Source organism: Alosa pseudoharengus, unplaced genomic scaffold, assembly GCF_046254945.1.
Source record: "Alosa pseudoharengus isolate Yale_2024_CS ecotype anadromous, Long Island Sound unplaced genomic scaffold, YU_APseudo_1.1 YU_APseudo_1.1_scf_4, whole genome shotgun sequence".
Lineage (NCBI taxonomy): Eukaryota > Metazoa > Chordata > Actinopteri > Clupeiformes > Clupeidae > Alosa > Alosa pseudoharengus.
Genome location: NW_027468774.1, coordinates 22,942,355 through 22,954,357, shown reverse-complemented (window position 1 = coordinate 22,954,357; position 12,003 = coordinate 22,942,355). Strand labels below are relative to the sequence as shown.

The 12,003-nt window shown below is 42.7% G+C and overlaps 1 protein-coding gene across 1 annotated transcript in view; it reads left to right on the top strand.

Annotated features, from left to right (window-relative positions):
* Positions 1-12,003, top strand: part of LOC143103060 (shisa family member 6) — a 50,915-nt gene that overhangs the window by 34,634 nt on the left and 4,278 nt on the right. Inside the window, exons 5-7 of the mRNA XM_076266846.1 lie at positions 8,693-8,761; positions 10,153-10,173; positions 11,651-11,776. Of these exons, the coding sequence (XP_076122961.1) occupies positions 8,693-8,761; positions 10,153-10,173; positions 11,651-11,776 (216 nt within the window). The remainder of the gene's footprint in view (positions 1-8,692; positions 8,762-10,152; positions 10,174-11,650; positions 11,777-12,003) is intronic.

Below are 12,003 nucleotides of genomic sequence, written 5' to 3'. Positions count from 1 at the left end.
GGCCCTCGAGGGGGCGGCAGAACGGCCGCGTCCTGTGACTAATTAAAAGAGTAGAGAGGGAAGGGCTGACACGGGAAGGGAAGACGGAGAAAGAAAATGAAGATTAAGGGGAGAGACAGAAAAGAGTTTTTGGAACAGCAAAATGACACTGAAAATTAAAAACAAAATGTTGTCAGGTCATCATTTCAATGTTTAAACAATAGCTTATTTGTTTTGTGCAGAGAAGAGATATACCATCAACCATTCATTAAATTGAGTCAGAGATATGGAGAGAGAGAAAGGGAAAGAGAGAGAGAAAGAGAGGGAGGGAGTGAGAAAGAGAGAGAGACCATTTTCAACCCTGTGGTGTGCTTTCATGGAACAAAGAAGGATGGAAAGAAAGAAAAAAAGAAAGAAAGAGTAATCATTAAGAAAAAAGCCATGAAGAGATATTTCCCTAACCTTTGGTATACTGATTTATCACAGGTGCTGCTGCACTCATCCAGCCCTGGCAAAGAACCAGCGAACATTCTGGAAAGGTCAACATGATGCCACTGCTATCTCATGAATCTGGCAGACAGTGCCTGGCTAGCTGTGTTTGTCTTTAGCCTTGTGACTTTAAACACTTTATCTTTGCGGGGGACAATGTGTTTGATTGGATGTGAATTGGAGAAGACTCCTGGAGACTGGCGTGGTGTGTGCAGATGACGTCTTGCCATAATTGTTTTGCTCCCGCGTGAGCGAAGCTGTCAGCGGTCGCCGTGACCCTTCTCTCTTCACCCCCTCCGTGTCATTTTCACTCCTCTCATCCTCTGTTTCTTCCATCCCTTCATCTGAGAAGAACTAATATCACACTCGTTTTCACACCAACTGTGCCTAACTGTCTGTGGTAATAGTGCTACGAGGAGTTTTTGTGGTGCCTATCAGCAGACTGAATGTGCACTCTCACTCTCACTGCGATGGTCTGAATGTGTCACACAGTAAGGGCAATGGTAACAGAACCTGGTTACAGATCTACGGGCATCATACTTCAGCCTCGTGAAATACCCCTTCTCATCCTCATCCACCTGATCTACCAACACACCTGGAGGACTCTCACAGGCAAACACCTGTGAAAACAACAGTCTTAATTTTTTCACCCCCGAAAGAAATACACACTGAACTACCTCATAATATTATTAGGATCTATTTGACACCTGCCTGACTCCCAAGGGGTTGCAGTAAAACCCATGTTCCAGATCTTGTATCCCATCCTTACTTGGCAGCTGTCTCCTCCATTTTTTTTTTACTGAGATATTGATGTATTGAAAAAACAGTTGGAATTAATGTAAATGCAGCAAATCCAAGCTGGGTTTGTTTTCCTCTGCTCAGCTGGTTGTGTTTAATTAGTCCTCGCTCCTCAACATAATCCTCCTGTGGGCCAGGGAGAGCTGTTGGTGTGTGTGTGTGTGTGTGTGTGTGGGGGGGGGGGGGGGGGGGGGGCTGGGTCTGCTTCTGTAGTGCTGAGCTGGAGAGAAAGCTGGTCACCCACGCAAAGATTCCCACAGGAAATATTCATTTTACAGCCCCATTTGTTGCTGTTACCATAATTGCTCTCTAGTTATTACCTTGCTACGCATACACACACACACACACACACACACACACACAGCAGAGTGGCAACATCTACATGTATGAGTGGCCACAGAGATCTGAAACTGGCGTGCTGAGAGACTGCTCATGCCACGAAATCCCCCAAGGACAACCTGAACCACATATGAAGAACCACTCCTGTCTGCAAGCACTGCCATGGCAATGCCGAAGAAGAGGATGAAGAAGAAAAAGACAAAGAATTAGAAGAAAAAGAAGAAGAACACAGAGAGCCAATTATTTCCCTCAGCATGCTAATGAAAGTCAAGCCCGCTGCTCATCCCCCCCCCCCCCACACACACACAAAACGACCCTCCTAGCCCGCCTCGTGTAATTAATGCCTTGCCTTCCCCAAGCCCTGGAGTGTCTGCCTGCCGGCTGCCTGCCCGCCCTGGCCGTGTTTATTCGAGATACTTAGAGGGACGCTCGTCATTATGAGCAAAGACGCCGGCTTAGACAGCTAATCAATAGCACCCATACCTCTGCTTCCCTGGCAGCGGCGGTGCCATTGCCCAACCCCCCACCCTCCTCCACCCTCTGTCATTCCTCTCATCTGTCTGCCTTCCTTGGTTCAGGCTGCGGCTGTGGATTCAGGCTCGGGCTGCCTGTTCTGCCCTGCAGCTGCAGGACGTGATAGCATAATGTAAATCAGCATACATTCGTCAGAAGGGCTGCGCAAATGACGGAGTGCTACGCAACAGCAACAGCCATTTATGCAGACATGCAGTTTTAAACATTATTTGACTGGCCAACTTACATTAATTGCTTTTACATAAAAAAACACAAATAAAATAAATGGTGTCATAGCCTGTGTAGACCTATCATCATTTCAGGGACATTAGTCTTAATTTAGGCAGGTGCTGCTTCTCACAGTGATGTACTGTGGCCTAAGTAGAATAATATTTTGGTTCTTCTGATGTTTTATTTGTTAATACCCCTGAACACGCAGAGACTGTCAGGCTATTACACATCTTTACACACAATACATCTATGGAATGCACAAGACCTTCAAAGCTAAACTAATAAATCCAGATGAGTGGTGTAGGCCATCAGTCCTCTTCCTGCTAAAGCTAACTAGACAATAGCTTGTCTCAACTTTCACCTTGGTTGACGAATGTTGCGATTAGTGGAGATTTCACTGGGATGAAATTAGAAGGTCTCAAAGTAGTAAACAAGTGCTTGTCTTTTTCATGTACATGAACAATAGTTATGCAGTATTATATTTTCAGAAGGGATTATATTATCACATGAAATGGCTTTTATTGGGACCTTTTGGCAGGAAGTTTTCCCCTGATGGTATTTTTATGAACTGTGTCTATAGTTATGGCCCTATAACTGTGGACAACTTCCATTGAATGACTCCAGGGTTTTACCGGATAGTGGCAAAGCACCATTAACTTTTCCCAGTGGATAGCTGGCATGATTCAAAGATTGCCAGTATTGGATAAAACTTGCTCCCTGATACAGCATGAGAGCATTAGGATCAGAGTGAAAGTAGTGTGCACTGCATAGACTCTGAAATAAAGCACCCTGATCTTTTTCAACACATCACTAAAATAACACCTGGTAATTATGTGACTTCCAAGGAGCGGATGAATAATTATTACCTGACTTCTTCATCATGGTGCTTCAAGGTGATTCAAAGTTAATGCTGCTAAGTAGGTTAAATCCTCTGTGGGGCTGCAGAGCTCTTGCTTCTGAACTTTGTTTTTTGTGGTAAAGAGGCTCAATATTCTTATGACATAGTGTTATCAAATCACATCATTTTAATCCTGAAGTGAATTGTAAACATATGTGACTGATACTTCCTTAAATGTTTGTATTTGCAGAATTTAAGTCATTTTGTATTAACCATTTTTTGATAGTCATATTATTCCAAGCTGACAGATTTCCCCAAAATTGAGTCACTGCACAGATACCGGATTAATCGCAGTAGCAGGATCTAGATGAGAGGAGAAGACACTGACTCACTCTTTGGCTGAAGTGTATGTAACTAAAGCTGCGATCCATAGTGATGGATTCAGACGCTTACCAGCATGTGCAATACCTTAGGTATAAAATCAATCCCCTTGGTATCACCATACATTATAAAGCGACATACAAGGAAGATCAGATGACTCCAAATGTTAGTCACTTGGGAATGACTTCATTAATGCTGGAGGAGCCGTTCTGCTCATATTCCCTATTTAGAGCATCATGGAAGAATACTGCCGGCAATGTTGATATTTGTCAGTATTCAGTCAGCAATGGGTCTAAAGAAGTAATGAACCTCATAGGAAATCAAGCACATATCGCTAAATGAGCGCTAGCAGTGCATTAGTGTGGTGGTTTATTCTCAGCACACATTATGCAAGGCACATCTGTAATCACCACACTTTATAACTGAGCCAGACAGCAGAGACAAGGACAATTGCTATTTTCATCCATACAAGCTCAGGATGCAGTCATGCACCCTGGATCTGTAACATTGTTTGGAAGAAGCAGAATAGAAATGCTAGGTGTATAAATAGGTGTAAACGGGGTCTTTCCAGCTATTTATATCTCTTCTTTGATACTCTAAATCTACAGGTATATCACATGTAAAGGCCTGGTGCATTATATTGTATTGTCTATGGTCTGATATTAACATCTGATGCAGTGTAGACCGGGGGTATAGGAGGGAAGGCTCATTTCATGTCTTTTTTTTCTTTCAAAGAAAATTAGGAACAAAAATGCAATCAGCCACTGAACACAGAACAAATGGTGCAAAATGTTCAGAGGAAGCTTCCCCAGACTTGCAGCCAAGTGTCAATCAACCCTTAAATCCACAATGGCAAAGTCATTAGCACGTCTGAGTTGTAATTTTCCCCTTTATCGCATCTGCAGAAAGGCTGACATTTCTCCTTCGTTAAGCCAGTTCATCACACCCTCCCTTTTTGCACATATAATTTGTTAAAGTAATTATTCACACCACGGCAGAAAATATGGAGCAATTTTTGAGTGAAATATAAATAATGATTAGCCTTCTATGATACCTTTGGTGTTTTCCATTAGTACCTAACCAAATGTAACAACATCATCTGTTTCATCAACACCTTCTTATTAAATCAGTGGTGCGAGATTTTGATATGTGGTGTCAAAACAGAAGTTGTGTAAATAGAGCAAACTGTAATATTACATGTATACCATTTGTAGAGCTGGATACTGGTGCTTCAGAAACTGAATGCATGCAGTGTTATATATTTGTATGTGCTTTTGTGGTGTTTTTATGTGTCATGTGTTGGGGAATATTCCATTATACAGGACTCCCTCACTTGGAAGCGACGCAATCTAGGCTCTCCAAACGCCTATGCACCATGTGCCATCACAAAGAAGCCCTAATAGGCCAGGATAAACGCAGCTTTGAGTGATGTTACTTCTTTGGAATTGAAGGAGACATCAGTTAAATCTGTGTTCATCCTTGCTAGCAAGGCCATGTCACAGAGGAAGACCTCCCCAACAGCCAAAATCAGCCGACACAAGGAGGATGTGGTGAATGACCTGTTCTGTTAAAAAATTACCCTGAAATTGTATGTAAAATTGATTGATCATGTTTTTAAAGTGTTTCCTCGTTTTTGTTGCATCATTAAGGGGTGTCTGTAAGTAACTCTACATGTGAAAGTGTTTTGTATTATTATTTTAGCATATATCTAAATACAAATTACTTAATTTTGGTACTACATGCTGGGGGGTATGGACCTGATGGGGTATATAACCTGACTGCAATTCTCTGGATCTGTATTTCTTAATTTCCTGAACTTCAGTGATTTGCCACTTTAACTAAGATGACACAAGTAAAAAAAATCAGGCACTCTATTACAAAGCTTTACGTGAAACTGACATCACGGTCACAGTTAATAATGTGTTAACTCATATTGTTAGTAGTGAATGGCTAATAAGACTCTAATAATGAGACTCTCATCACAAGTCTAACCACAATCAATGATCAGTATCACGGAAATGGCCAATGAACAATAACAAGAGTTTTTTAGTCCAATATTTTGGTGCCTAGGCTACTTAAGTTTCAGGGCATGGCTGTCAGACCGTCCATCACTGACAACGGCAGCAACATTTAATGACCCAAATGTCAGTGAAAATAACCCAGCGAAAATAGCTTTGAATTCAGCAGATGCTAATCAAGGTCACTGCAATCAGTAAACTGTCCGAGACACTTCACTTACCATCAGATTTTCATTTCACATTCACAAGTTTTGATTAAAAGAAAACCAACATTTGGGTCACAGGCTTTATCACAAATATGTGCTGTAGATTATAGTGATTTATATGATTTCATGAGCTCCATATGAATAAACATGTAGCTTCGTGGTTAGAAATGTCACCTTAGGAAACTGTCTCATCACCAACATGTCATATTCTGCATTCGGTCAGCTCCATTCATCTTGTCACATCCCTTGCTGTTTACATTTTTTTCTCACCTTTGGAATTTGTTTTGCCACAGAAAAATCCATTGAGACCCCATTGTGTCCAAGCTGCTGATGCAGCTGTGTTAGCAAGCGTTTCGTCTACAGCCTTTTCGTTAGCTGTAATGAATTCCTCATACCCAAGTGGGCTAACTAGCGGTATCTGCATCTGCTACATTTTGTAACCCTATTAAGTGACTGTGGGTGGGCCTATTGGGCCTGTGTGTGTGTGTGTGTGTGTGTGTCAAGTCAAGTCAAGTCAAGTTTTAATATAGCGCATTTCATACACAGGTCATTCAATGTGCTTTACATAAACAAAACCAAACAATAATAACAAATAAAAGCATAGAAGGGCAATATAGTCAAAGAATAGTTCAAAAGGTAAAGATCATAATAAAAAGAAATCATAAAACACAAGGTAAAATCATTTAAAAATAAAGAATAATTAGTAAGCAAAAACAAAGGCAAAAGTAGTAAAAAAGTAATAAAAGACAAGGTAGAATAATTATCAGGCAGATTCAGAATTTGTAACTCGGCGCAGTTAGCAGAAAGCATCTGAGAACAGTTTGGTCTTAAGTCTAGATTTAAAACTGGCTACAGTTGGGGCCTTTTTGATGTCATCCGAAAGTTGGTTCCAGAGCTGAGGCGCATAGCAGTGTGTGTGTGTGTGCGCGTGTGCATGCGCAAGGAGGGTGCATGGGGAGTGGGCTGGTAAACAAGCTAGTGAGAAGTAGTCACGTCTGCAGATTCTTTTATAATAATGTATTAAAGTAATAATGAATATTGAGCAGCAAGTTAATTGTGGGTTGTTTGTGCATGTGTCTGTGGTGGAGAGTTTTGTGTGGTGGGGTGGGGATGTAAGTGAGTTTGATTGTAGACTCTAGTGATAGGCTATGTTTTGGTGTTCATGTGTTTCACATTGTTGGACAACAGCTTGGTTTACTCATTTGACAAACAGGAACCTGTAAAAAACAATGTTTTCAGCAATTTTTCACTTATATCCCACGCAGAATTGCTTCAAATCCAATAACCCTGTCCCTACAAGATATTGCTTGCTTTCCCAAGAACAATTTAAGATGTTTCATCTAGCTCACTGGGGGACAACCCTATTCTCTTTTTTTTTCTGAATCTGTCGAGTTGTTTCCCAGCCGAGCTCAAAAACAAGTTCATTTATCCTCAGCATCTTGGGAACATCTAATTGGTCCCTTCATCAAAGCAGGCTGATTGGCAGGGCAATGCAAACAGTGCCAAAACTGACTATTCTGGCATCCCTGCTTGTGCCCTGTGTGGGTCACAATGTTGAGGTTCTAGCGTACGTTGCCATTTCAAGGCTGTCTAATTGGGCCGCATTGCTAGTCATCTGTGGTTCTAATCAGAGGTGTTTGTCTTTGAGGCAGTTTCATCTGTTGACATCACCACTGGAAAAAAGGGGCCTTGACAAGACTTTGCTTGAATGAATCATTTCTTTTTTTTCTGCTGCCACTGCTCGCCATCTTAGTCCTGATTGCGTTGATATGTTTCTCATCTGGAGAGCACTTCTGTTGGTTTTTCTCTGTTGTAGAACTGTGTGTGTCTGTGTGTGTGTGTGTGTGTGTGTGTGTGTGTGTGTGTTGCTGAAACTTCTTTTGTTATTAAATTATGAAACCACTGGCATGCAAAAAAGCCTGTCTCCTGCCACTCAACATTAAGAACTCCAGAGTTTGTGTCTCACCAAATTGCTAGTTAGTCATCGTTTTAATGCATTTATTGCACTAATCAAATAATTCATTGTCTTGTTTAAATGCAAATATGGAGTTATCAAATATTCATTCCATGCGTGTTTGTTCCATCACTGTTGCGTTGCCTGTTTTGATGTAATTAGATAACCAGATGCATTTCAGAGCTTTTGGAAACAAAATAGATACCTTGCACCATGATTGTAGCGCCGCAGAATCTGCAGGTGCGCTTCTACAGTCATCATTGGCTCGGAACATTGGAAGAACATGGAGGGCCCTATGAGGTGTCCCTCTCTCAGACCTGCCGACCAGACCGCGTGCCTGGAGTGTATGATGAAAGCATCATAAATGAGCATTCATTCACGCTCCCTCCATCTTTCCCCCCCTCTTTTGTTGTTTTCCCTGCATCAGAGCATGCCATCAAAGAGCCCAGGGTAATGATGATGACGGCTCTATGGGATCATCTCTGATCGAGCTCAAAAAGAGTCATATAGTATGCTGCTCTTATGTGCTCGGTGATAACATCCGTTCCTTGCTACATATACTAGACTCAGAGACCTGCTAATTAGTGACATACATCCTCATTTCATCACTGACCCGATGGCGCTACCATAAGAGGATGATCAGTGTTTCTTCACAGAGAGGGTTTTTTAACCTCTAGAGATCATGGAAGACTGAAGGAATATGTGATGTAATGGCTCTAAATACTGCATGTCTCACCACTGTTCCACACCCACCTGAACAACTTCCGCTCATTTTGCAGATGGTCTTATTCACTTTGAAGCACACTGCCGGATTCACATGTTTCTACACAGCATGATTCCGTCTAACCTGCTACCTTGATCTAAGTACAGGAGGACTGCTTCACACTAGTCATTACCAATGAAAGCCCAGAATTTAATGCCAATTATTTATCTCTCTCTCCACCAGATAACCACCAACACGACTTCGGGAGTCATCTAGATCTCACAGCGCACACTCCGCACACTCCCAAAATCGGTAAGGGCACTTACACACTTTCTCTTCCTTTCAGCTGTGATTTTGGTTGAAAACTAGCAGTGTAACTACTATAAATGCATGTTAAGACTTTACCAGCACAGTTGGCACTGACAAAAGACTTCCTAGCATCCAAGAAAGCCATTATTATGGACAGGGGCCCAATATTTTCCAGATCTGGCCTATCATCCACAACCATCCCAGCACCAGCAGTAGACCTTTGCACACACACACCCACACCCATTAGGCCTTGGCAAGCATGTTGAACTGTGAAAGCCTTTTTTATGTTTTCTTGGGGTGGTCAGCCTGGTCCACCTTGGCACCTCCTTGGACCATGACAATTCATGTGAAGATGGCACAAGTTAGTGGCCTTGTAATACATCCTTAATATATGTGTAATAAGTAAATAACACAGATAACCTGATTATTTCTCTACACTTCTTTGGAGGTCAGTGATATTTTGAGGAACCCGCTGTTCTCTTTGTCTAGTTAGATGTTAATTATAAGTATTTCTAAAAATTATAAATATAAAACCGGCTGCTTTTACGCCAATTCAGTCGTGTCCAGTAACAGCGAAGCCATTTCTAAAGAGTGCATTTGGCTAACTTACAAAATTGAAACAATGCTCTCGTTGCTACTCAGAAGTGATTATAGATGTTTCTATAGTGATTATAGATGTCTCGTTGCTACTCAGAACAAAAAGTGAAACAATGCTCTCGTTGCTACTCAGAATTGATTATAGATGTTTGGGAGGAGATTTGCCCAAACTGCTTTACTGACAGGAAATGAAAAGCTGAGATAAGTAAATGGAATAGAGGCTTTTGAGTCCAAAGAGAAGAATGAAAACCAGAAGTGTACAATAATGCTATCTATACTGCTCATTCGGGTTATTGAAAAAGCTCAATTACTTTTTATTGCACCCTATGAGTTTTCCACACTAAATGGGAGGCTAAATGGGATTTTGTGGGGGTTAGGGTTGGTGGGGGGGTCTACAGCAGGGAATTAAAGATCATAAAGAAATGATAAACCAAGCGATTAGCTACAAAACTTATTTTTGACTTTGTGTCTGACTGTTGCCATCCACTCCGAGAGAACATAATGTAATTGGTCTGAAGGAAATCAATGCCTCCACACTATTTCTATTTGCATGGGGTGAGAACAACCAATTACAGCAAAGTGAAGAATGTTGCTGTACTCATTTGAACTTCTAGTGTCTTTAGTTTCAGTCTTTTGATGCAATGCCTTGTCTGTGTGAACATATGACTTTGCATTTATTTGTCATATGTCAATTTTATTTTATTATTGAAGGGCAACCACAGTTTATGTTGTTGCTTTAAAAAAAACAAAAAACAATCCTGTCATTGATATTTTCTTTTCTCACTTGGATTTGTTAGCCCACAGAATAGAGCGCTACGGTAAGTAATACACATATGCACTGGCTGTACATGTGTATTCCCTTCTCTCTTGCTGTTTGTTGGAGTTCAGTGGTGGTGTCCCACAGTGGGCAACTGGGGTCGAGGCAGGGGAGAGGACAACTCTCCTCTTTGCTCAGACTGAATGCACCAGGTTTGACAGTAACAGCCCTGCATGATGTTTTTATATTCCTCCTTTCTTTCTGGTCTGTTCTGTTCACCTTCGGGGGGATTGTGTTCCTCACAGCACTTCTCTTTTCCAATGTTATCTCATCTCCCCCTTTGTCCTTTGCACTCTTTCTTTCTTTCCTTCTCACACCTTTTTCTCTTCTATCACTGATGTACCTCTTCTTCTCTCTCTCCCTCTCTCTTTCTCTCTCTCTCTCTCTCTCTCTCCCCCACTCCACTCCCCTCTCCGCCTGTCTGAGTGCTTGAAGTCAGTGCCACATGGTGTTATGTGTGTCCCTGCGCTCTGTCCTTTGTGCCGCAGTTGTCACCCAGTCCTATTTTTGCCAGAGCAGGCCGCTAGTGGCCTGGTCCCCGTCAGCGGCCTTGTGCCTCCACCCTCCTCCTCATCCTCCTCCTTCTGCTGCCGCAGCCTCCTCTGCCACCACCACCACAGCTGCTGTTGGCCACCAACTCACGTTCCACATTCACACCAGCACACTTGGGGGCCTAAGAAAGAGCACAGGGAGGAGAGAGAAATGGAGAGAGAGAGAGAGAAAGAGAGAGACAGAGAGAAAGGGACAGAAAAGGAGACAAAGGTAGCTGGAGAGTAACAGAGGTAGAACAAGCGGGAGAGAAAGACTGAGATGGAGAGAATGAGAAAGAGAGAAAAAAGAGGAGAGAGATGTGGTAAGGTGGACAGGAGAGAGACTTTGAGTGGCTAGAGAATGTTTGTAATTGGAAAGAGTAAGAGAGAAAGAGGAGAGGAGACAACTATATGGGCGAGTGGTTGGGGGCAGCGAGTCATTACAAGTAAACAAAAAGACAAACAACAGAAGTAGTGAGCAAGAGGTGTACCAAGGATGCAGGCAGTTGGTGTCTTTTATATTCTCTGCTCTGATGTGGCCACCCTCTAGACAGAGTTTTACAAACATTGCATCACATCAAACATGCACTCAATTCTGTGTTCAGTTGCACCATAACAAAGTTCTACCCACTGCTCTACAACCCCGCCTTCATTATTACCATATCTGTCTGAGACAACTCCTCACAAATAAAATGCAACTCTACTTTATAATTCTGTGTGGTGACGGAGTGTTTTCAACACTCCCTTGCATTGTGTATGTAATGTTTTTTCTCAGCTGAGAATGTTGTGTGTTCAATCTGCAATGAGTTGGAACGTTTTACTCCTGATGGTACCGAGCCCCCTCTCTGACTTTTGGCTCCAGCTCCTGTGTCCCCTGCTGGACGTGTCCCTCACCTCTCGCTCGTCTCCGACCCCCTCCCCCTCTCTTCTCCTGTCTGTCTCCTACAGAGAAGCCGCGGATGAACAACATCCTGACCTCGCAGACGGAGCCGTACGACCTGTCCTTCTCCCGCTCCTTCCAGAACCTCGCCCACCTGCCTCCCTCCTACGAGCTGGCCATGAAGCCTGACTTAAGTAAATACTCCTCTCTCAAGAAATTAAGTAGGTGCCTCTAAAATTGCATTACCGGCGTGCCGCAGCCACTCCATCCCCATCCCCCCCCCCAACCCCGTCTCTCTGCATCTCTGTTGCTGTTTACTGATGGAATGGATGATTCGGATGCCCCCACCCCCCCTTCCCATTTCCCAATTCCCTACTCTCTACCTCCTTGCACATGGCACTTGGCAGCTGGCTTGTGGATC